General features: G+C 40.9%; 3 protein-coding genes across 4 annotated transcripts in view; all 3 read right to left on the bottom strand.

Annotated features, from left to right (window-relative positions):
- The window catches only part of tmem128 (transmembrane protein 128), a 74,558-nt gene that overhangs the window by 16,578 nt on the left and 35,419 nt on the right, over positions 1 to 22,561 (bottom strand). The window lies entirely within an intron of this gene.
- LOC116709939 (dolichyl-diphosphooligosaccharide--protein glycosyltransferase subunit 2-like) lies at positions 578 to 13,689 on the bottom strand. The gene is made up of 13 exons (XM_032548662.1): positions 13,596 to 13,689; positions 13,072 to 13,319; positions 12,866 to 12,961; positions 12,116 to 12,291; positions 11,967 to 12,042; positions 11,750 to 11,884; positions 11,116 to 11,292; positions 10,712 to 10,830; positions 7,495 to 7,600; positions 1,345 to 1,436; positions 1,130 to 1,244; positions 800 to 994; positions 578 to 712 (listed from the first exon to the last, which is right to left on the bottom strand). Exons 1-13 carry the CDS (start codon positions 13,606 to 13,608, stop codon positions 593 to 595), a joined length of 1,668 nt encoding a protein of 555 aa, XP_032404553.1. The 5' UTR covers positions 13,609 to 13,689; the 3' UTR covers positions 578 to 592.
- On the bottom strand, positions 14,279 to 20,945 carry LOC116709938 (myb-related protein B-like). 2 transcript variants are annotated; one of them, XM_032548660.1, is made up of 15 exons: positions 20,599 to 20,618; positions 20,114 to 20,210; positions 19,957 to 20,028; positions 19,792 to 19,884; positions 18,390 to 18,610; positions 18,170 to 18,302; positions 18,025 to 18,084; positions 17,383 to 17,574; positions 17,032 to 17,304; positions 15,921 to 16,063; positions 15,736 to 15,835; positions 15,545 to 15,655; positions 15,281 to 15,397; positions 15,064 to 15,192; positions 14,279 to 14,980 (listed from the first exon to the last, which is right to left on the bottom strand). In XM_032548660.1, exons 1-15 carry the CDS (start codon positions 20,616 to 20,618, stop codon positions 14,852 to 14,854), a joined length of 1,890 nt encoding a protein of 629 aa, XP_032404551.1. In that variant the 3' UTR covers positions 14,279 to 14,851. The 2 variants fall into 2 exon arrangements, with proteins under 2 accessions (XP_032404551.1, XP_032404552.1); XM_032548661.1 differs by having other exon boundaries at positions 14,852 to 14,980; positions 17,383 to 17,568; positions 20,599 to 20,945.

The following is a 22,561-nucleotide window of genomic DNA, read 5'->3' as shown; positions in this document are numbered from 1 at the left end:
GGGCAGTGCAGCGCACCACAAAAACCTGAGCAGATTGCTTGAAAACGACCACGACTTCCTGTTAAAAATGAACATGGCCCAGGAGGTTCATTTGTGTGGACAAATAAATAGATTGAGCTACTTTGAAATAGCACATTAAAATATAAATAGATAAAAATTTATTTATTTCCCCATTCCTGGCTACATGTGGACTAGGCCTTAAACTACTGACTGTCCAATCCATTCTCAACAGGCACAGACTGCATGTAGCCTCATATGGGTTGTCAACAGAAGCTAATCAATGGTGAAGACAAATGTTGTCCAGCTACGTGGCGATATAGTCACACTTACCTGTGATGGACAAAACAATTTAGGCTAGTTAGCATTAGCAGCTTGTTACCAGTAGCCTTAACCAAATCAAGAGACAGAGGGCAGTGATGATGTCTGTGCACCACTCAAACTTTTGCCTGATACAGGCCCAGTAAGAAAAGAAAACTACATATTCACGACAAAATTTAAGACCTGTGATTATTTCAGGCCAATCTATATATATTTTTTAATGAATTTAGGGCACTCTAAGGCCTTAGTTTTAGTTTGATGAATTTAAGCCTTGTTAAGGATGTACAAACACTGAAAGAAAACAGACCTGAATCTCTGGTTTTGGTACATAAAGAGTCTTTGGCTGAACAGCAACTGGAGCTTCTTCTTCTGCAAACTTCAGGATGACGTCAGCCTGTTGAGAGGTTACAAGTCAGTTTTAGCAACACTTTACATATGAAAAACCGCCATTTCCGAGAACAAAGCCTGGTTGGACACTGACCACGTTCCACAAGATGGGATTCTCCAGGGTGGCATCTCCAACCATGAGGTAGAGAGAGTAGGTACCAGACATAGAATCGAACTCTGACTTCCGTTCAGCCGTGTCCAACTCGAACTTGTAGAGGTTCTTGCTGTCTGGTTCGGCAACAAATACGACCTCCTGGCCGGTTTTCTGATTGTGCAGTCGGACAAACGTCTTGTAGGGACAACAAAGGCGTTGGGTGTTAACCGCAGTGATGAGCTCCAACTCTTGGCCAACCAGCTGTATAATTTAACGCTAACAGCGGTAATTATAAAAGCAGAAACAATAGCTCAGAGGACAGCTACATACCTGGTGAGGGGTGAGCTCCTGCTCATTGTTGACGTCAACCAGCTGGAAGGACATGGCAAAGTTCTGGTGGCTGTCTGCTGTAAAGGAGCTCTTGGCTTTGGAGGGATACTGCACTCTATGTTATCAGGCCAAAGGAAGAGACAACAAGTGGTGTTAAACATCTAGCCTCTGGGTGTGCAGAGCAGCAGCTCCAGAGGTCCGCCATGTTTCCTGACCTGGTGGTCTTTGTGCCGATGCTCTGGTCCTTGTCCACCACAGAGAGGTCCATGTTAGTAACAGCCACCTCAGTGGAAACTTTGACCTTCAGCTGCAAGTCAACAGTTTAAATGAAACAAGGGATATTATTAGCTCAGTTCCTTAGGTAACTACAGGTTAAAATGTGATGCATTTTGCAAAGCCACAAGAAAACAATACAATAACACATCATTATCTAGGCTAATTTCCTGTTAAGAGAACATAACATGTTTTTAAACACAAAAGCATAGTGGGCCGCTGGTGGACTGCCCTAGCAGGTTTTCTGGAGGAGACCCTGCCCCTACTGTAGAGTGATGACCGAATTGCTCCATTTTGTAGCCCTTCTTCTGCATGGCTCATGACAAACTTTAAATGTGACTGATTTTTCAGCAACCAGTGGATTCCTTCTGACCACTCAGTGACTGAATCCTATGAGGTTTCAAAATAGGTTCTAAAAATGGGGTTGATACCACATAATTATTACTAGTGGAAAACCCTCAGCACTGCATGCAAGGTTTCTGCAGGTTTCACCAAATCAAATTTAAGACCTTTCTAAGACCTTTTTGAATAAGATTTAAGATCTATATCTCTGCAGACATGTGCAAACATCTTCCAGCCAACTGGCAATAAAGGCAAACTTATTCATGACAGACTCCAGGGGAAGGACTTTAGAACTGGGCTGATGTGTTCCATCTTCTTGGTTTAAGTGAGAACACTGTGGCGTAGAGCCCAGTCTCACATCGCGGATTAGGCACTGATGGAAAAAGGCCATTTGTGTTGGATGTCAGACTAAAAGGGATGCATAATCACTCATGCCACAACTTTTCAGTTTTCTATTCGCAGAGATATGAAAATCATGTAACGGTTACCTTCCACATCACAAACAATCACTGCTTACAGTGATTATTTAGAGTGATGACTCTAATATCTTATACCTCTAATACCTAATAAATGCCTCCACAATATCTTAAAACAAAATGTGAGAAATAAGTCTAAGGGCATGGATTCTTATGCAAGGCTTTGTATCATAAAACTAATGGACACAAAGACAAACTGGTTGAGATCACTGTGGCTGTATCCAGAGGTGCTATGATTCATGTTGCATTCTCTATTGAATGGATATACAAATGTGCCGTGATCCAAGCAGACACTAACACACGCAGTACGCTGCTGAGTCAAGCAGCTGCGGCTATTATTAGACCAGTTCTGGAGTGTGTGTATTTGTAGGGGTCAGAGTGTGTGGGTTTGATTTGGAGGTCTTTTTGATAGTGTCTTATATGGAGAGCAGTTGTTTAAATTCAGGCCTGATCATTCCAGTTTTCTCTTAATTCAACAGGTAAATATTACAAACATTAATCATAAATTCCTCATTAGATGAACTCAACAGAAAATGAAGAGATTGCAAAGTTATCCTTGTTAACTTTTATCTTTCTAATAAATCTAAAGTTTTCCACTTTGCATTTGCCTGTAATAAAAGAGTTGGTCAAGGGTAAACAAATATATGTTTAAATAAAAAGGAAATAATAAAAAGAATCAGAATGGGATTGGTCAAAATTAGAAACTAATTATCAAATATATCTGAAATATGGTACTGGCCAGATTGGTGCATCTCTCTAACCTCACCGCAATTATGCAACTGTGATTAGATATTTGTATCTTTTTATGCCTTAGCTAACAATAGAATAGTTATTATAAAACTTTCAATGACCGTAATTCTGATTAACCTTAAAAACATCCAACATCTGTTGGAAATGAATACAGGACACAATGCCTGTAATCCACACTAAATGTAAAAGGTTGTTTCCTTTTAAAAATTTCTACACAATAGCTTTTTCAAAAATAAACATGATTATATATAATTGTTTTTATTCTTCAGAGGTTTTGTTCTATGTTTAGAAAACAATGTGAATACACTGTGCATCTTTGCTTGTTCAATCAGTATTGAATGATACTGATTTAGAAGTAACTAAATCAATCTGGATGACATTTCCTGGATGAACAGGAAATGTTCCTGTTCATGTAATCTGCCGCCCTCAACCCATCACAGCAGAGCTCCAAAAGTAGAAGAATTGTTCTTTTGTTGCAGAATATACATTTCAAATATTGGTTGGTTTTGACCCAAAGATGAAGGAAAAATGTGCCACATTGGATTTAAACATGTACATTTTTGCTCACGTCTATTTAACCAGCTGAGACTCAATTTGGTGGTGTCCAAAACCAAACAGCAAAAGAAGCTGCTATAATATGAAAAACCTACCCGCAATGCAACACTAACAAACAGAATGATTCAGTCTCTGATTATTTTATGGATAATCAGGCATTTAGCAATATTGCTTCAGCTCCTAATGTTTTACTGCTATGGGGTTTTTGTTATTTTGAGTTGTACTTTTTCAGTTAATTGATTATATTATGTTTTGTATTATTGTTTTGTATGTATATTTCAAACTGGTTGCTCTTGAAAAATGAAACCCTTTGTTTGAATGAGATTTACAAATAAAGGTGAAATAAAAATGTTAAAAGGTTTGTGGAACTTTCCTTATTCTACTGTCATAATGAAAATTAGAAAAGAAAACTTCAGAGTGACAGACTGGCGACCTGTCCAGGGTGACCCCGCCTCTCGCTCGAAACATTCGCTGGAGATAGGCACCAGCACCTCCTGACCCCACTAGGGACAAAGGTGTTAGAAAATGAATGGATAGATGGAACTTCAGAGTAGAAGCAGTAGCATGTTTGCCAACATTAAAGCCAGTGGTGGAGAAAGTTCTCAAAAAATGTACTTAAGTAAAAGTACAAATACACAGACAAAAATGTACTCTAGTAAAAGTAAAAGTACCACATTAACATTTTTACCTGAGTAAAAGTAAAAAAGTACTGGTTTTTAAAAATACTTAAGTATTAAAAGTAAAAGTACTTGCTGAATGCAAGTATATACATTCGCTAATACAATATCATTAAGTGTATTTATTGCATTTAATTTTAATACATCAGTAATGTGCCATTTCAATGAACAATGCCACAGATAAAGCATGTTTTTATTGTGTTTACTCTCTGTGACAGTTTAGACTTAGATATGTGATTCTATGCATCATAATTTCAGGGATGGAAACATCTCGTCTCCAGTCCTCACATAGCATGAACTTAACTTTTTTGCCACTGGTGGTATTGATTTTGAAAAAAATCCAACAGAAAGGGGATGGAACAAAGGTGGGTGGAGGAGGTCATGCAACCAAGGAGCCACGTAGCAGTGTTGTAGTCAAGACTACCTAATCTGAGACCAAGTCAAGATCAAGACCAGCGCCCTGCACTACATGACACAATAAAATTAAGTGCACCTATCAAAATTGCTTCTCAAATTGATCTGAAAGATCCACATTCCCATAAAACACTTAAGTATTATATACTTAGAGCTGGAACAAATTTAATCAACATCCTTATAACTCTCCTTCATTCTGCTTTGTTTCCATCTCTGTGCCACAATCCACAGAGGTCTCCTGCCATCCCTAAAAAGATAACGCCCTGGGTGGTTGCCCATATTGCCCATGTCAGAAACCACAACTGTCTGCACTATTAAACAGCAATTAAGGCAATGCATTAACGGTAAACAATGCTCAACTATGAACACTGTCCAAGGCGCAACAAGCAAGAAGTAACCAAGCAGAAGGAGCACCGTGACTATACTCACCCTGTCTGTCACCATGACAGGTGACGAAAACAATCAAAGAGCAATGAGCATGCTCTGCGTTCTTATGTTATTTAATCGGCAATTAAATAAATATGTATTTATTTTTTTATTAAATAAAATAATAATAGCCACTGCAGAGTATGCAGGGTATTACAAGAACAAAGAGCGGCTCTCAGTGAGGCTTCAGTCCTACAGGATTAGTAAAAATCTGTCCAGAAGAATCGGATAGTTCGTGAATGTTATATCATTGTACCGCAGACTTGGGTCACAGCGTCGTCCCATATAAGCGACACCTCAGTCAACACCTCCTCACAATAATTCAGCGCATGAGTGACAACTTTTTTTCATCGCAGATGCAATATATGTGTCTCTGTACAGCTAGCTTTGCTAACATCATGTAAGCATAGCTTACCTTTCTTTAAGCTTCCTTTCCAAGTGACGCTAAAAGTTGGACAATGTCCCCATCGTCTGTGAAAGTGAAGTGCTGCTGATTTTACATGTCGCCAAATCTTATGATTTATGTAGCGGAATTTTAGACAGACATCTTCTCCCGCTCAGAGAAAACCACTGCGCATGTCTTGGAACACCACGTGCAAGAAAGGAGGAGGTAGGCCTTTCACGATAGCAAATTTTGCTGAGCGATTAATTGTCTCAAAAATTATTGCGATAAACGATAATATTGTTTGAAGACCTTTTTACACTGATTTAATGGAAATGACGTAATAATGCATGCGATTTCTTGCCAAAGATAGATACACTTTATTTTCAAAAGAACACTAAACACTGGAACTGATAAACAAAATAAACAAAACAACCAAAAACAAAAATAAAATGGATTCTCAGTCTCCATTAATAAAAAACGCACTTGAAAAAAAAAACTAAACAACATAAAGCCAAAGTGGAAATAAATACTGCATTCAATCAAAAGAGTGCAGATTATGAAGTCTGTATATTATGTTGCCCTTCAGTAATAATTAGATTTAAATAGAGAAGATGGGCACATCAACTACCTGATGCAATAGTTCACACTACATGATTTTTTGCTCCTATTTTTCCCCTTACAACAATCTTAAAACGTTGGTCTTTCTAAGATTGTGTGGTGTGTTACGGTAGATCGTCCTCTGATCCAAATTAGGGTTTTTCCCCGACTGGGAGCTTAACGCAACCTGTTGAATGTGACAGGCAGCCAATCAGAAAGCGCGGATTCTCCTCCGCACTTTCTGAGGGGAAATTACGTCGGGGAATCCCAGCGGACATTGGAGATGATATGTGGAAACAACATTAATGTTTATTCAACATGCAAAGAATATAGAAATGACAAGAGGAGGAGTTGGAGCGAAATTGCTACCGCAGTTGATAAACCCGGTAACGTTTCAGCTGTTCTTCGTTAACGTGACGTAAATAAGTTATAATGATTTTCATTCAGTCAGGACTTTACGCTGACACTAGCCACATGCATTGCAGGTAGATTGTAGTAAAGCACTGATTAATGCCTGGTTTTAAAATTAGTTCACTGGACTTGTAGCCATTATTTTGTGCCCATTGTTGGACACCACACGGCAGGAACGAACCCGATCGAACCGTTATACCTAGGATTTCTGTCGGCTAATGTGTGGTCTGTCAGGTTTTGAAAATGGGCCGACAATCGTCCGACAGCTCTAAGATCGTGTAGTGTGCGCTGGGCATTACATTAAGGAAATGAGGAAGGGAGAGTCAGTGGAGAGCACCGGAGTTGAACCTTTTTTCATTCAGTGTCATTAACAGAAAGAGAAAAAGGCCGGAAGAGACGATAATGCCGATAATTAAAATGACGTCGATAGTTTTAATTTATCGTACGATTAATTGATTTATCGTTTATCGCGACAGGCCTAGGAGGAGGCGATGGGTAACAACAGACACACGTAATTAATAAATCAAGTTATTGCTTGGATTTTTAAAGTGCCACGTTAAGTCCCTGTACTTCACATTTTAACGGAAAAAAAAGCACAAAGCGACTTGGATGTAACGAGCAACCCAACAGATTTTTAGAAATGTAGTGAAGTAGAAAGCGCAGATACTTACTGTAAAACATAGTGGACTAAAAGTATCCATTATTAAATCTACTTAAGTAAAGTACAGATGGATGAAAATTGTACTTAGATACAGTAACAAAGTACTTGTACTTTGTAACAAAGTACTTGTACTTTGTTACTTACCACCATTGATTAAAGCATATGAACAGACATTTTAGCTAGCATTTTATGCCCCATAGAACAGGAGTTATGAGTAAGCATGTCAATATTTAACACTAATATTTAAATTAAATATGGAGATTAATCATTGGAATCTAATTAAATAATCAACTATTAACTAATCAAATGTGGAGTTATGTAAAGTTCCACAAGCAGAGAGTAGTTTATAGTCGTCTACACTTGACCTAAACATAGCTAGTTAGTGAAACTAATCGTACCTCAATGTGATTGGCCACCAGTCGGCTGTCCCCAGTCACACCAATAGTGAACTGGTAATATCCACTGGCCGGCTTGCTGGACATGAAATTCAGTTCAAAGACGCCACTGAAAACAGGAAAAAAGAACAACACAGTAAGTGATCAGCAGGACTGCTGCCCACACCCATATGGGATTCACAGTTATTAAGGCAGAACATGGAGGAAATCAGAGCTGCATTAGCTTAGGGATAGGTAATCCTGTTGTGGATTAGCGTAGCACGATATTGAAAAAAACATATCGTGATGTTAAATATTGCCATTAAATTGAAAATATTTTCTACTTATTCATTTGCTCCCATCATCACAATTCATATTGAGGTTCTATATATTTTTGAAGTATTGGCATCAATGCATTCACACACCTCAGATGATCTCACTGTGTTTATTTAATCTTTTTATCAAATTTCAAAATATTTCCCATTTTTAGGACATGATTATTCCATGACTTTTGGCTCTTAGTACTTTAACTTCTTAATTTTCTCATGAAGAACATATTTTCTAAAAGTTTCTGCTTTTGGCACAGCTACTTCAGCATTATGTTAGCTAAAGGCTAACATTCAAACTGTAAATGAGTCCAGAGGCAGTTAGGTATGTTCAAAGGATAAAACATTTGAACATTTTCATAAAATTAAAGCTAGAAAACAGCAGTTTAAACTATTATTTCCAATCAGATCTATGCCTGTCACATCAACAACTTTTGCTGGATGATTAATTGTCCCAGAAGTTATTGTGATAAAGGATAATATTGGTGTTTTGAAACCATTTTCAAGTAGCAGAGTAATGGCATAATGATTCAAAAACACACTCTCAAAGATCAATAAACTTTATATTCTAGTGAACATTTTACACTGGAACTGGAAAACATTTTAAATATCCAAACTAAATAAACAAAACAACAGATAAAATGAATTATGAAGTTTCTGCTAACAAAATTGTCCTTCAAAAAAACATTCTAGTTGAGACCAAAACACCAGACTGAAGACTTATCATCCAATTTTTGCTTGAAAGAGAAAAATGGGTGAAATGATAAATCATGCAGATGGAAATTATTGATTTGTCTTAATTCATCATGTGATTAATTGATTTATTTCTTATTGGGACAGACCTACTCAGATCTAAGTTATTTTAGCAGCTTTATTGTAAAAGCCCTGTAAGAATTGTTGCTTCACTTTAGCTTTTTAGCTAATTTGAGTTTCTCTCTTCAGCTGAAAGTATTCGCACTGCACTTTCACAGGAAAACGTAGTGCGAACTAGGGGTGGGTAAAATAATTGAAGAATCGATGCATCGCAATAATTTCACGCAAAATTCATAATCGATTAGGGGGCTCCTCAGAATCGATTCACCTCCTGACACGTTGGGGGCGCTGCGAGTTTGGTTACTGTGCTGAGCACCTGAGCGCATAACAACAGTCATGGTGAGCAGCTGTAGACTGACTTAAAAGTCAGTCTACAGCTGACTTTTAAGTCAGCTGTAGACTGACTTAAAACAACTTTTAAGTCAGATGTCAGCCCAAACAACTTTTAAGTCAGATGTTTGGGCTCATTTTGCTGTCCCATCTAAATCTGGAACTCAAGAAGTCGACAAAAGCAAGGTGGTATGTAAGCTGTGCCAGAGAGAATTAAAGTACTGCAGTAACACGAAAAACCTGCGCAACCACTTAACCAGATACCACGCAGATGCGCTTCAAAAACCCGAAGCACAACCGGTTGACTCCAAACAGACACAAATCGACAAATCATTAATCTCTAAACTTCCGCCAAGATCTGCCCGCGCACAAAAAAATCACAAAGTCTGTAGCCGTGTTTATTTGCAAGGACCTACGACCGTACAGTGTTGTTGAAAACAAGGGTTTTAAGAATATGCTAAAGATACTCGAACCACGCTACGCAATACAAACACGTAAATGCATGACAGAAGTCGCTGTGCCGTCACTGTATACAGAGGTGAAGACAGCCGTTTTGGAGTCGTTAAAGTCGGCCGAAAGAGTTGCTCTGACGTGTGATGGCTGGATCTCGAGAGCGACCGACCCCTACTAACCATCACTTCTCATTTCATATCGAACGAGTGGGAATTGGTGTCAAATGTGCTTCAGACCAGGCCCCTTCATGGAAGTCATACTTTGTTGTCATGCCAAGCTAAAAGGTACCTTTGCATCCCAGGCAGTAGTGTACCTGCTGAAAGGATCTTTTCCACAGCAGGTGACATAGTCACAGCCCAGAGAAGTGCATTGAAGCCTGAGCATGTGGATCAGATGCTTTTTCTGAACAAGAATCTCCACGTGCCCACTTAGTCTGTAACCAGAATTAAGAACTGTACTGTTGCAGTACAATTCTTTATTTCTGGCTACAGTACTATAGTTCAGTTCAAGATATGTTCAAAAATTAGAGGTTAATCACTACATGTTCAAAAGCTAAGAATGTTTACAAGCACTAAACTTTTTCAGTGCAATTCAGTTGAATACAACCCTATGATTTGTGTTTAAATCTGCACTAATATGCACAGATGTTATTGAAATGCATTTTTATTTATATTAGACTTTCAAGAGATAAGCTATGCCTAATTTTATTTTACATGCACTTTATTTTTTATTGTTTATTAAGAACAGTTTTCTACTTTAAGCACATTGCAGAAAGAAGTTTGTTTCTTTGCTCAGAAATGTGATGTTACAGAAGTTTGTATGAAAATAAATATTTTAAAAATGTCAACATTATCTTAAATCATTTGTGTCTTCACAACTTTAAATCAATATCGAATTGAATCGCAACAGCAATAATCGAAATCGAATCGAATCGTGAGGTTCCTAACAATACCCAGCCCTAGTGCGAATGCACCGCTATCCTACACAGGTATCCTAGTAACTAGTGGAGTAAAAACGTCGAGGGCTCCTAATGTAGAAAAGATGAGTTAAGATTAGTTCCATATGCAAGTATTGACCGATAGTGATTCACCCAAAATTAAAGAAATCAGGCCGATCAGTCTGTGCACCTCTAAAAATCCCTCCCCATGTCACCACCAAAGCCAAGTTCGTAGGGGAAACACTAGGAAATAATATATTTGTTAATCTTGATCTTTTTTTTTAACTTTAAATCTTTAAGGCTTAGCAACAATACAGTTTCTTCCTCTCCTCCTTTCTCAGTCACTTTCCGCCTCCTGTGAGGTCACCTTCATCATACGTACTTGTTATGAGTGAACGGTGCCTGGTTGAGAACGGTGCTCTTGGAGGCCAAAGCATATGCAGACTCCACCAGAACGCTGGCTGAGGCCAGAGGCTGGGACATGACGTCAGTGACCAGGAGCTGGAATAAAACACCCAGAGCCATGACATCACCACCATGACACCGTTACAGACATAAGATAATTATTTGTCTTTATGTTTCAAGAACATAATGACATTGGAGTTTTACCCTCAGTGATAAATAAATAAAGTCTTAATCAGTTCGTAGGGTGCAGCATGAGGGTGTGGTGTGTTTGCAGGGGGGCAGAGAGGATGGAAAGTGGACAGATTGATTTGACAGCTGTTGGGAAAAAGCTGTTCTTTAGCCACGTGTTTGTGCGCAGCAGGAAGCTGCTAGTGGGTGTACCTGCAGGGTCGGCTGGTTGTGGGACACGGTGGCCGGGCCCTGAGCGCTGACCACCACAGGGACGTGGAAGCGGTTGTTGGACAGGGCGGCAGCAGCGCTCGCCACGCTGAACGCCTCAGACAGAGAGTCCCACGACTTCTTACTGAAGATGGAGTTGACCAGCTGGATGACCTGGTCCTGAGGGGAGAGAGCAGGTTTTCAGGTAGGCAAATTTGGCTAAGTTGCAGTGATACATGATAATATTGTTGTTTTGAGACAATTTTCTAGCAATATAACAGTAATGGCATAATAATGCATTCTCAAAGATCAATAAACTTTAAATTGTAACATTCAACACTGAAACTGTTGAGACAACTGGGAGACATTTTAAATATGCAAAATAAAGAATAAATAAAATGAATTATGAAGTCTCTGTCAATAAAATTGTCCTTCAAAAAAGGTTCTAGTTGAGACCCAAGCACTGGACCGAAAAGTTTTATCATCCAATTTTTGGTAGAAAGAGAGAAAAGAAAAAAATTATGAATCATTCAAATGGAAATTACTGAGCTGTTCTAATTTTGATTTATTGTTTATTATGACAGGTCTACTTTCAGGGGTATCAGAGGAAAAACTGAGATGATGCGAGAACTCCTACCTCCTTGAGAGGCGGCTCCATATCCACGTGGTCCGACAGGCTGTACGCCGCTGCCACAAAAAGGCCGGTGGCCTCCAGCCCCTCCTCAAACTGCAGGTACACGCCTCCCAGGTCGTCCAGGCGAGCCGTCAGATCCTGAGAGAGAAAACACAAAAACCTCTCAAACCGATTCCACAGCGGCAATATGGCACCACCTAGTGGAGGCTGGGAGAATCACCTCAATCTCCTCCAGGATTCCTCCCAGTTCTGCCTGTTGGGACAGGCGGGATGCGGCTTGCAGGGCCGAGATGATGCTGCACACAAACAGGCGGAGTAAGGTAGCGTTCAGAGGAGCTGCTGATCGGACCGATTCCACGTTTCACTTACGCCATGACGTTGTCCTCCTTGTTGATACGAGCCGTGAGGGCGCCGACCACTTCCTGTGAAGCGAGTGGGAGCCCCAAGGAGCTGAGAGCGCCCACTGCCCGGTGGATCTGAGACATGGATGAGTCCTCACTGACCGCCGCCAGGAGGATGTCCCTGGTTTCATTGGAAACAGGGATCTAAAAAAAGGACCAGGGTTATTTCCACTGCGTTAAATGTAAGACATGGAACACTTCCTATGCTGTTCAATCCTGCTGTGGAAAAAAAAAATAGTCAAAATATAATATCAAAAATATAATATCAGCACTAATAATAAAAATCTGATCAATTATATGGGTTTTTTGTATGTGTTTTCTTCATGTTCTTAAATGACATTTAGGGTTTTTTTATTAGCAGTTAAAGCTATTAGCATGTCACAGCAACAGTTTTCAGTCAGAGGCCTCAGTAGATGTGTTGCAAGACTGACTGCCACTGGAGATCTTTAGTACCCACAGCAACACCATCCCCAACAACTCTGAAGATACGAGTTACGACAACATTCGGTTTCCTTTAAGGATAAATTAAGTATATTTGAATTAAAATGGAAATTTTGTTAATGCTGTTTATCTTGTCAATCTTCTGTAGTGATTGTTTTGTCTTTAAAAATGACAATTTCTTTCTTTTACTGGCTTTTATTTATCCATGTTCTGTGCTCAACAAAACTATGACTAAACTAGTGTGGGGGATGTAAATGAGCAGGATAATAATTCATACCTCACATCCTGAAATGGCCTTACTGGTTTCAGCAGCAAAGAACAAAGAATCAACACTACCGGGATCCAGCTGGGATTTCAGGAACTGGCAAACTTCCTGCAAAACAGATTTATAAGGAGACCCCCATGTAGGACAGCACATGATGAATGGAATCATTGGTGACATTAATAGTTTTTGCTCAGAACCAGAAGCAGTGAATATCTTACTGCAGGATCTGGAACAGCTGCTCCGAGCTTGGTGAGCCCAACCACAGAGTAGTATGCGGACTCCAGGTCGTCGTATGGTTGGTTCAGAAGATTCTGGAGCCGGCCCACATCAGACAGGGACAGGTGGTGAGACGGTGTGAGAGCCTGAGCTCCAGCAAGAGCCAGGCTGAGGAGGAGAACCCCGAATAGCTCCGCGGACACACAGCCGAAGTTAGCAAGCCCACCACTTGGCCTGAGCGCGTGCTTCACTGTTACATTACATAGAAAAGACACATACACATAACTATATATTTTATTCATTCATTCATTTATTCGTTCATTCATTCAGATAAGTCTCGCGCCGATTGAAAGGGTTAGCTAAGAGCAGAACAGGCTAACCTCGACAGGAAGCACCGCAGCGCGTGCAGCAAGCGGCGTTTTTATCTAATTATATAGTTAAATATTCATTTATAATATAAACTTAATGAACAATACGAATCAGTAGCACAGAATGTTGTATTAATTATTTGATTAATTATACTCACTGGTCCGAATCATATCTTGCAGTCTAATGCAGCGTCACCAAACCCACGACTGCTTCCGGTGCCCCAGAGAGAAACCTGTCAGGTTACGGATGACTTCCGTCTTCAACGGTTGCTTTCAAAATAAAAGCATTAAAGCATGCAAAACTGTGATTTATACCCAAGTTTTTAAAAAGCTTCAAAAACACGTCATTACTTTAAACATCTTAATATACGTTTTGGATTTTATGTTCGACAGAGTATTAGTACCCGACTAAGATACTTTTCAAAAATTAAAAATTATAGACGCTTTACCAGAAAAAAGTCAAAAATACTGATATGATGTGAGCTACTCGTGAGGTCCATGGTTCGAAATACTGTCGTTTGCACAATCGTTTTAAAGTCCTACTACCAATGTTTTGATGCTGATGTGTTAAAAGATTAGGTATGTCCATTTATACAATCAATACACAGGTAGATTCACAGGCAGCACAGCATTCCTTTTTATTCATGTATTTTTTCTTAGCCTGGTCATGATCTGTCGTACGTTCGTAATATCAGAACTCAAAGGGAAAAAAAACGTACCTAATTGGAAAATGCCTATTTTATTTACGTTTCATCTTCTTTTCTAATTTAATTTATAAACAAATAGCCTTCGTTTGTTTTGAGTCCTATGAGGTCAAGCAGCAAAAAAAGAGCCAAACGGGTGCAGTACATACATTTGTTTTTATTCCACTTGTGACAAACTGTCACAAGAGTAAAACATTTTAGCCTAAATATATTTACAAAGAGTGCCTTAAACACATCCACCTTTTAAACAGTGCTCAGTGAAGTTCTCTGCTTTATGACTCTTGCCTAAAATTTAACAGGCTGAACCATTTTTTTCTTAATAAAACAAGGTAGAGAGCCAACTTTATTTACCACTTATTCATGTAACTGGAACATGTTGGTTCCTCCCCGCGGGGTGGGGAATCCTAAAAACCACATGATCCCTCAACCTACCACTGACATCTAAATCTTCTTCATACGATGACTAGATATGGAAACTCTACCAGAGTGTTTGTAGTTCACAACGTTACAAAACAAATGGTTACATTTCAGATACATTATGCAATGTAAAACCCTGACTTTTCACTGATTTGTTACTCTTAGAATCACTGTTGTTTTCTAACAAGTATGATCAACTATAATGGGAAGTAAAGCACCACTGCAACATGAGTCATTTTAACTGTAGGTGTCTTGTTTGTCGTTTCTTTGTTTTCCAGGGAGGCAGAAGGATCTCAGGACAGAATCAGAGCCCGGCTTGGTGGATGGCTCTTCAGAGAGCGGAGGTAGCGTCTCGCCTTCTCCGTCATTATGAGCTGGTCTTTAGTTTGTCCACAAACCACCTTCTTCCATTCTTTTGACATCTGGAAATAATAAATGTATACAAATATGGAAAAATTAGATTTTTTTTTTTTATGTTCTCAATTCGAAAACTACAGGAACCTACAGGTGCAGGAGATGCTGCGCTGGGAAAGATGGCCGTGTCGCTCGGTCCCAACAGGAAGCCCTGGTCTAATATGTTTTCATGCCTCTTGCTGCAAAACGACGAGTTGAGACAAACCGTCACCGGTTCTTCCTGCGACCAAGAAGGAGAGACGAAAAGCTCAGTGTTTATGGGCGCTCGGTCTGCAAGGAAGCCATCGTTCCATTCATTCCCACTTCACCTTGATGCTGCGTTTGGCCTCCGCTTTGCTGGATTTGCGCTTGGATATTGGCACCACCCGGCAGTCCATGACGTCTAGAGCCAGGGACTTCCGAACTTTCTTCATAGGAGGGCGGTGCTGAGGTCAAAACACAAATAAAAGAAATAAGCATCGGTGGGAAAAAAATCTGTTTCTTTTGCAAGGCCACCCAAAATTGAGGAAATCATGGCTGATTTATCGGTGCAGCCCTAGTACCAAGCCTCCAAGGCTTTGCTTGGTTCTCACCATTGTTTTGCGGCGGGGATCAGGCGGCGTTGCCTGGACGACAACCATGTTGATGCCTGCCTCTCTCAGGATGACCTCGTTGATGTCGTCTTCGAGGTTCGGAGTCTGAGGCTGAGAAGGCAAAGCAGGAAGTGAAGGTAAACTCAAAAACAAGGAGGTAGCGGTTTCTGGAGCCTCAGAGCGGTGCTCACCAGAGGCTGCAGGGGGCCGTACTTTTCCATGGCATTTTTGAACGGCGTTGGCGTCCGCGGGGTTGTGCTCAGCTCCGATTTGTGGTTAGGTGTAACAAACCTGAAGAAAAAAAAAAAAACGTTGCTCACGCTTATCTGTGGATGGAATATGCAGTCCAAGCCAATCACCAGATTCCATTGCATACACTGAGTTCTCCTTCTGGGTGAGGGGGGTCTTGTCTCGCTGCAGTGGTGTGGTCACTATGACCTTCTGACTGCACACTGGCGTGGACGTGAGGGAGGGATTCTCCAGGTCATGAGAGTCCTGCTTCGTCCACAGGTTCAAGAACTGAAACAACAAAGAGGAAAATCAGCAGCAGGCCTCAGAACTGTTTGGGTTACTCTCTGCAACATGGCCACTAGACAAGATGGCGTAACAAGACATTCAGTTAGAGAATCAGCTGGTGACCGGACTATATGGACCTCAGCGGTATCGAGTCACGGTAACAATCCTTTCAATACTGATATAAACTAGATCTGCACTGATCCAATATTAATATCTGCATCTGTCCTGATATTGAAAAAAATTCTAGACTGGGTATCGGTGACAATGTGGTCTATCCATGAGGGCAGATGTATTCAGTCTAATTCTATGCTTTGTGTCCTTAGCAACATCACGCTTTATTGTTAATTTTACATTATATTTAGAATTCTTAATCACACTTTCTGAACCATTTGAAAGGTCGTTGCAGTTTATTTTTTACATATTTAACTAAAGTAGACAACCTGTTTTTGTCAGTTTATTTATTTATTTAGCATTGGCTGATATACTCTTAATAGCACTGACTGAACAAATTAATGTTGTTTTTACATGTTTGACCAAACTTGTGAAGCTTGGTCAAACATTTATCAACATTCAGTCAAATTTCTTTTAAGGCATATTTCACATATTCAACATTTTTATAACAATGGAAGGTAATATAGTTACTTAATTGTGCTGTAAAATGGCGCTAACATATAATACCGCCCCTTTAAATGTGCTGTACTGGTGTAGTTATTAAATGAATTTGTAATTCACTACATTTATGTTTGCATGTATCATTTATTATTATATATAATAAAAGAAACACTGTAAAAAAAGAAACACTTTAAATCAATTCAGCACTACGTTTCTCTATGGGCTGATACTAAACCTCAGATAACGGCATCGGAAGTGAAAAAAGTGGATCGGTGCATCCCTAATAAAAACATTTTGATTAATGCAGTTCACATAATTCATTAGAAAACGTGTGAAACCCTGAGCAGCCAACAGCTCACCTGAGATGGAGAAAATGGCAGGATTTTGACCGGAGTGCTCTTGGGCGTCATGGAGTGTGCGCCGTCTGGAGACAGTGTGACGCGTCTCCGGCTGCGGCGGGTCAGTATGGAAGGCGGGCTGATCCCCCCGGGGGAGATGGGGATGAGTTCTCCCCTGCTGCCTTTGCTCAGCTCCTGCAGGGCGGAGCCCTCCAGGCGGAACTGGTGGCGCTCGGGGCTGGGGCTGTCCTCTGGAAGGTCAAAGGCCGCCAGGTTGCACCAGCCATCCAGGTCCTGCATGTGGGACAGGGGGGACGATTCGTCTTGCTCGCCATGTTTTGTACTCATGTCTGCTGCAGTAGGGATCCTTACCCCGTCCACCATGTCGAGCACTTCCTTCAGGGCGGGGCCAGTGGGGGAAAGGAAACCAGAGCTGTCCACCACCCAGTTGGTACCGCTGGCTTCCTCACCAGGGTCAACTTCCATCTTGATGTCTGAATCGTCCCTCGGTGATGAGACGGCTTTGGATGGCTCTGCTTCACTGGCAGCCGGTGCTTTCTGCAGCTTGGTTAGAAATAGCAGAACTCACTGATAGCAGCTGTTAACTAAAGGAGATATTAGTTCGGTCTGTCCTAATATTTACACAGTTACAGCTGCCTGCAGAAGTACTCCGTAGACCTTAAACTTCAACACATCTATTCTGGTAGTAAGACGGAGTATTAGGGCCACTAAGAAAAGAAAATAAACACTATCACAAAAAGAAAAGTGTCCTGATGCATGGCGATGCAGACGGTGTCCAATAGACTTTCCATAGGTTTGACCTTTTTACAATTGCATTTGTCGGATCATTATCGAAATAACTTCTGGGTTCATTTATTGTCCAGCGAAATTAATCATGACAGGCCTAGTATCATTTAATTTCCACATTCCAAACAGAAAATAAATGGTGATAACATGTTTTATCCACGCTGTCATCTCTGAATACTTGCTGAGCTAAATGTAACATGTTCTTACTGGAAGCTGGTCTTTCTGCTCCATTTCTTTGCTCGAAGCATCTTGACAGCTGCTGCCCCCCTGGGTGGCAGAAGGCAGGACAGTGGGATCAGCACCACGCAGCGCCAGCAGGGCGGCGCTGAGCATCAGGTTGAGGTGAACTTACCTGCGAGTCTTTATTCAGGCGTGCCAACAGCTCTTCGAGCTCGTTCGGTCTGAACACCTCTCGGGCGTAGAAGCCCATCTCCAGCTTGCGTTTGATGGTGGAGTTCCAGTGGTTCTTGACGGCGTTGTCCGTCCTGTCAACAGAAACCGTAAAATGAGATCGTCGAGGGATCGGGCAGGCTTTTCCAGAACCAACAAAAAGGACTTTGGAGTCAGCGGACCTTCCGGGCAACAGCTTGGCGATCTCGGCCCAACGGTTTCCCAACAGGCAGTGGGCTTTGTAGATGATGAGGTCCTCCTCGGCTGTCCATGACGACTTCTTCACGTTGGGGTTGAGGTGGTTGTGCCAGCGCTCTCTGCACTGCTTCCCCAGCCGACCCTTCAGATGCTTGGCCACCATTGCCCACTGCTTGTTGCCATAGAGATTCACGAGCTCGATGACCTGAAGGGAGAAATGTGTGGGGAAAAGTGTTTTATGTTTTTACAGACCACAGTTTTTACACATCATAGACTTGCAAAATTGTTAATATCCCTGAAACTATATTTTGTCAAGTTACAGCCAGAAACTTCAACGGACACAAGGGGTGCACCGATAAATCGGCCCTTATTTCCTGACGTTCGAGTTAGGGGTGGGCATTTATTGTATCATCCATCCATCCATCCATCCATTTTCTGTTCACCCTTGTCCCTAATGGGGTCGGGAGGGTTGCTGGTGCCTATCTCCAGCTACGTTCCAGGCGGGAGGCGGGGTTCACCCTGGACAGGTCGCCAGTCTGTCGCAGGGCAACACAGAGACATACAGGACAAACAACCATGCACACACACTCACCCCTAGGGAGAATTTAAAGAGACCAATTAACCTAACAGTCATGTTTTTGGACTGTGGGAGGAAGCCGGAGTACCCGGAGAGAACCCACGCATGCACAGGGAGAACATGCAAACTCCATGCAGAAAGACCCCGGCCGGGAATCGAACCCAGGACCTTCTTGCTGCAAGGCAACAGTGGTACCAACTGCGCCACTGTGATAAATTATTGTATCATTTATCATGAAAAATTTCTTATCATGATAAGAATTTTGATTTATTGTTGTCACAAAAAATTTCAATGAATGATGTCGAAATCCCCCCAAAACAGTTTTGTCTGGATTGTTAATTTGACTATTTTTCTTTATTTAGGGTATCAATAAATTTGAAAATGTGATTAAAATCAGGTACTGTGAGCAGATTAGTCACATACATCACACTTTTTATGCGTCTGGTGTGCTAGGGAAGCACATTACAAATTTTCTAGAGTAGTACTTGTGGTGTCCAGGACATGTTGCTCTGGAATATTGTCTCCGTTTCTCAGATATTGAGCTATCAGGACGTCAGGACAGTCATGAAGATGGCATACAGCAGCATTCTTTAGTCTAATCTTTAGATTTGTTGCAAGACTGACTGCTACAAGAGATCCTTGCAAAAGTATTCACACACCTCTCAACATTTTCACAGGTTACCAGCATTACTGTATTTTATCAGAATTGTCTGTGACAGATGAACAATACACTCCACCTGAGATACGATGGGCATATTGGTTTCTTTTCAGTTCAGTTCGGGACATTCTATAAGCAAAATGCTGCCCACCTTCTCGTCCTCCTCCTTGGTCCAGGGACCTTTGACCAGCTCTGGATCGAGGACCTTAAACCAGCGGTGCTGGCACTGCTGCTCTGTGTGATTCTAAAACAAAAAACACTATGCTCAGGATTTTAACTATGATGCCATAAAACATGAAGATCGTTAGTCACTCACTGGGATGAAGTTGGCTATGTGTTTCCAGTCACTGGATCCCAGTTTGTGGACCAGCGCTTTCAGCTTGTCATCCTGCAGACATAAACAGGTTTCAGGCCGGCTGTCCCGCATGGAGACACATAAACAGAGCCAAACGGGGACATGTCCCAACAATCACCTCATCTTGTGTCCACTTCACCTTCCCCTTCCCTCCGTCCCTCTGCTCGGCCACATCAGAATCAGTGTCCTGATGCATGGCGTCGTCTCCATCCTCACTGGAAACCAGACCAAAACAAAAAACGACATGGATAACAGATTAGGAGAACAAGTTTAGCGAGTTTAGCTGTTAGCTGGTGATCGGAGGCTAAATGATACATTTCCAGAGACGACTGTTAGTTTTATCGTGCTTTTTGAGATGAAAGCTGGGATTTCTCTTCTCTCTGAGTTCACACAGAAAGCGGTTGATGGAAAACAAAAAAGGCCCAGTCAGGGTTCATGACTCCGGAAAAGGGCGGCAGCTCAAAAATGAACGTTCGGGTTCACTTAACTGTGTTTATTCAAGCAGTGTGATTGTTTCTAACACTGTTGGGTGAAAGAAAAGCTCCTTTAAACAAGTAATAAACCTCCAGAGAATAACCCAGACAGCAGTGAAGAGTCTCTTACCCGCGCGGCCACCAGGACATTTCCCTCTGTTTTCTTCTAGTTTACAGTCACCCAGTGGTTCTGCCTGCCTCCGCCGCCGCACGTCATGTGCAAATGTGAAAGGAAAATATCACGACGTTCACTGCTTTATTAATATTTTAATGTAGCAGCCAGCAGCAGTGGAGGTGGTTGGAGTTTTCAGCTGGACTGTGCAGCCAGGAAACGATCAGCTGCGGCGGAACAATCATTCCGTCCGCGCTCTGCAATTTCTATCTCGCGCCCTTCTCCCCGAAACTGCCAGAGCTGTGACGTGGCTGCGCTGCGGATATGCGCAGAGAGCCGAATGGGAAGAGGGAAAGTCATCCGTTCGGACCTTCAAAATAAAACCACACACCCACACCTATATATAAATATATATATATATGTAAATATATGTGGAGTTTTGAATGAAATACATGCTAATATTACACAGCAGCAGTTTGTTTCAGAGCTGGGGTCAGTAACGCTTCTTTTTGACTGTTTACCAGTTTACTCAATTAATTATATTTAGTTAGATGGCACATCAGCTTAATGTTAGCTTGCTAGCTTTTTTTTAAATTTAATGTATATTAGTAGTATGTTTACTATCCCAGTTTACGATCAGGACATACTTGTTAGCATAGGTGCGTATATATATATATAACGCCCTGCCACCTATTTTCTGCCAGTCTTCCTTTGGTGTTCATGAATGATTGTGGAATGATTTCCCACATGCAGTGATGTTAAAAGTTTTTGTCACCTGAGTCAATAACATGGCGGCAGGGGCGATTCTAGGATCTGACCGTAAGGGGTGCTTAGCCCCCAGTAAGGCTAAGAAGCTATTTGTTGGTGCAGTTTTCTAAATCTAGACATTCACAAACAAAATTAAGAGACATGTTGTCAGTAATTCATGGGATAAAAGAACAATGTTCATTTTACTCAAACATATACTTATAGAGAAACTTTACATTTTTTCCAGAGGTGTATATACTCAGTTTGAAACAGAATCTCAAGATTACATCATACCTGCCAACATCTGCTAACATTAATGAGACACAAGCAGCTGTGGAGAGACACGGTCCTAGTGTGATCTGCTCTCCCAGAAATTAAAATAAAATCTACTCAAAACTGCATTTCCAGTCATTTGAAGAACATTTTACTAAATGCATAGGATTAATAAACCTAAAACCAGTTTACTATCAAGGTAGAAGTTCAGGTTAATGACTAGTGAAAACTAGTCATTAACCTGAACTTTATTTGAAAATCATTCTTAGAAATTGCATTACCCTTATTTTTGTCTGAACGTTATGCGGCTGTTGGCCTTTTTTCTTTAAACAAGAATGAATGTCCATCTATGGAAAAGTAAATATGATGAGTCGGGGTTTTAATATTTCAGTTCACAGTTCATGAAGTGGGCCTGTCATAGTTTCAGTACCAAACACCTTTCTATTCACAGACACAGAAACAATCTATCATTCTGCACTGTTCTTTAGTTTTACCTTATTTAAATGACTCCAGAGAGATTTGGGAAATTAAGTACAAAACAACATAACAGTCACTAATCAACAGAGGTGGGGACTCGAGTCACATGACTTGGACTCGAGTCAGACTCGAGTCGTTAAAATCACGACTTGAGACTTGACTTGAAAAAATGCTCAAAGACTCGGACTTGACTTTGACTTTCATGCCATTGACTTGGGACTTGACTCGACTTGAAGCTGTTTACTTGAACAGACTTGATATTTTTTACTCAAAGTCTTAAAATTTAAAACACATTATTTATAAAGTGGCGTCATTAATTAATTTCACTCATTCCGTATCAATATGCGCAGACCGTCACTGTGTTTTTCCTCTCTCCTTATGTATGTATGTGTACGTAGCTGCAGCACAACCAATCAAATTAACAGGATTTGGACGTTTAAAAAAACGCGGCAAAGCTACAGAGCTCAGGGAACGAAATACGAAA

This window comes from Xiphophorus hellerii, chromosome 20 (genome assembly GCF_003331165.1).
Source record: "Xiphophorus hellerii strain 12219 chromosome 20, Xiphophorus_hellerii-4.1, whole genome shotgun sequence".
NCBI classification, from domain to species: domain Eukaryota; kingdom Metazoa; phylum Chordata; class Actinopteri; order Cyprinodontiformes; family Poeciliidae; genus Xiphophorus; species Xiphophorus hellerii.
Note: the sequence above shows the minus strand (reverse complement) of the source record. Positions and strands in the feature narration are given on the sequence as shown.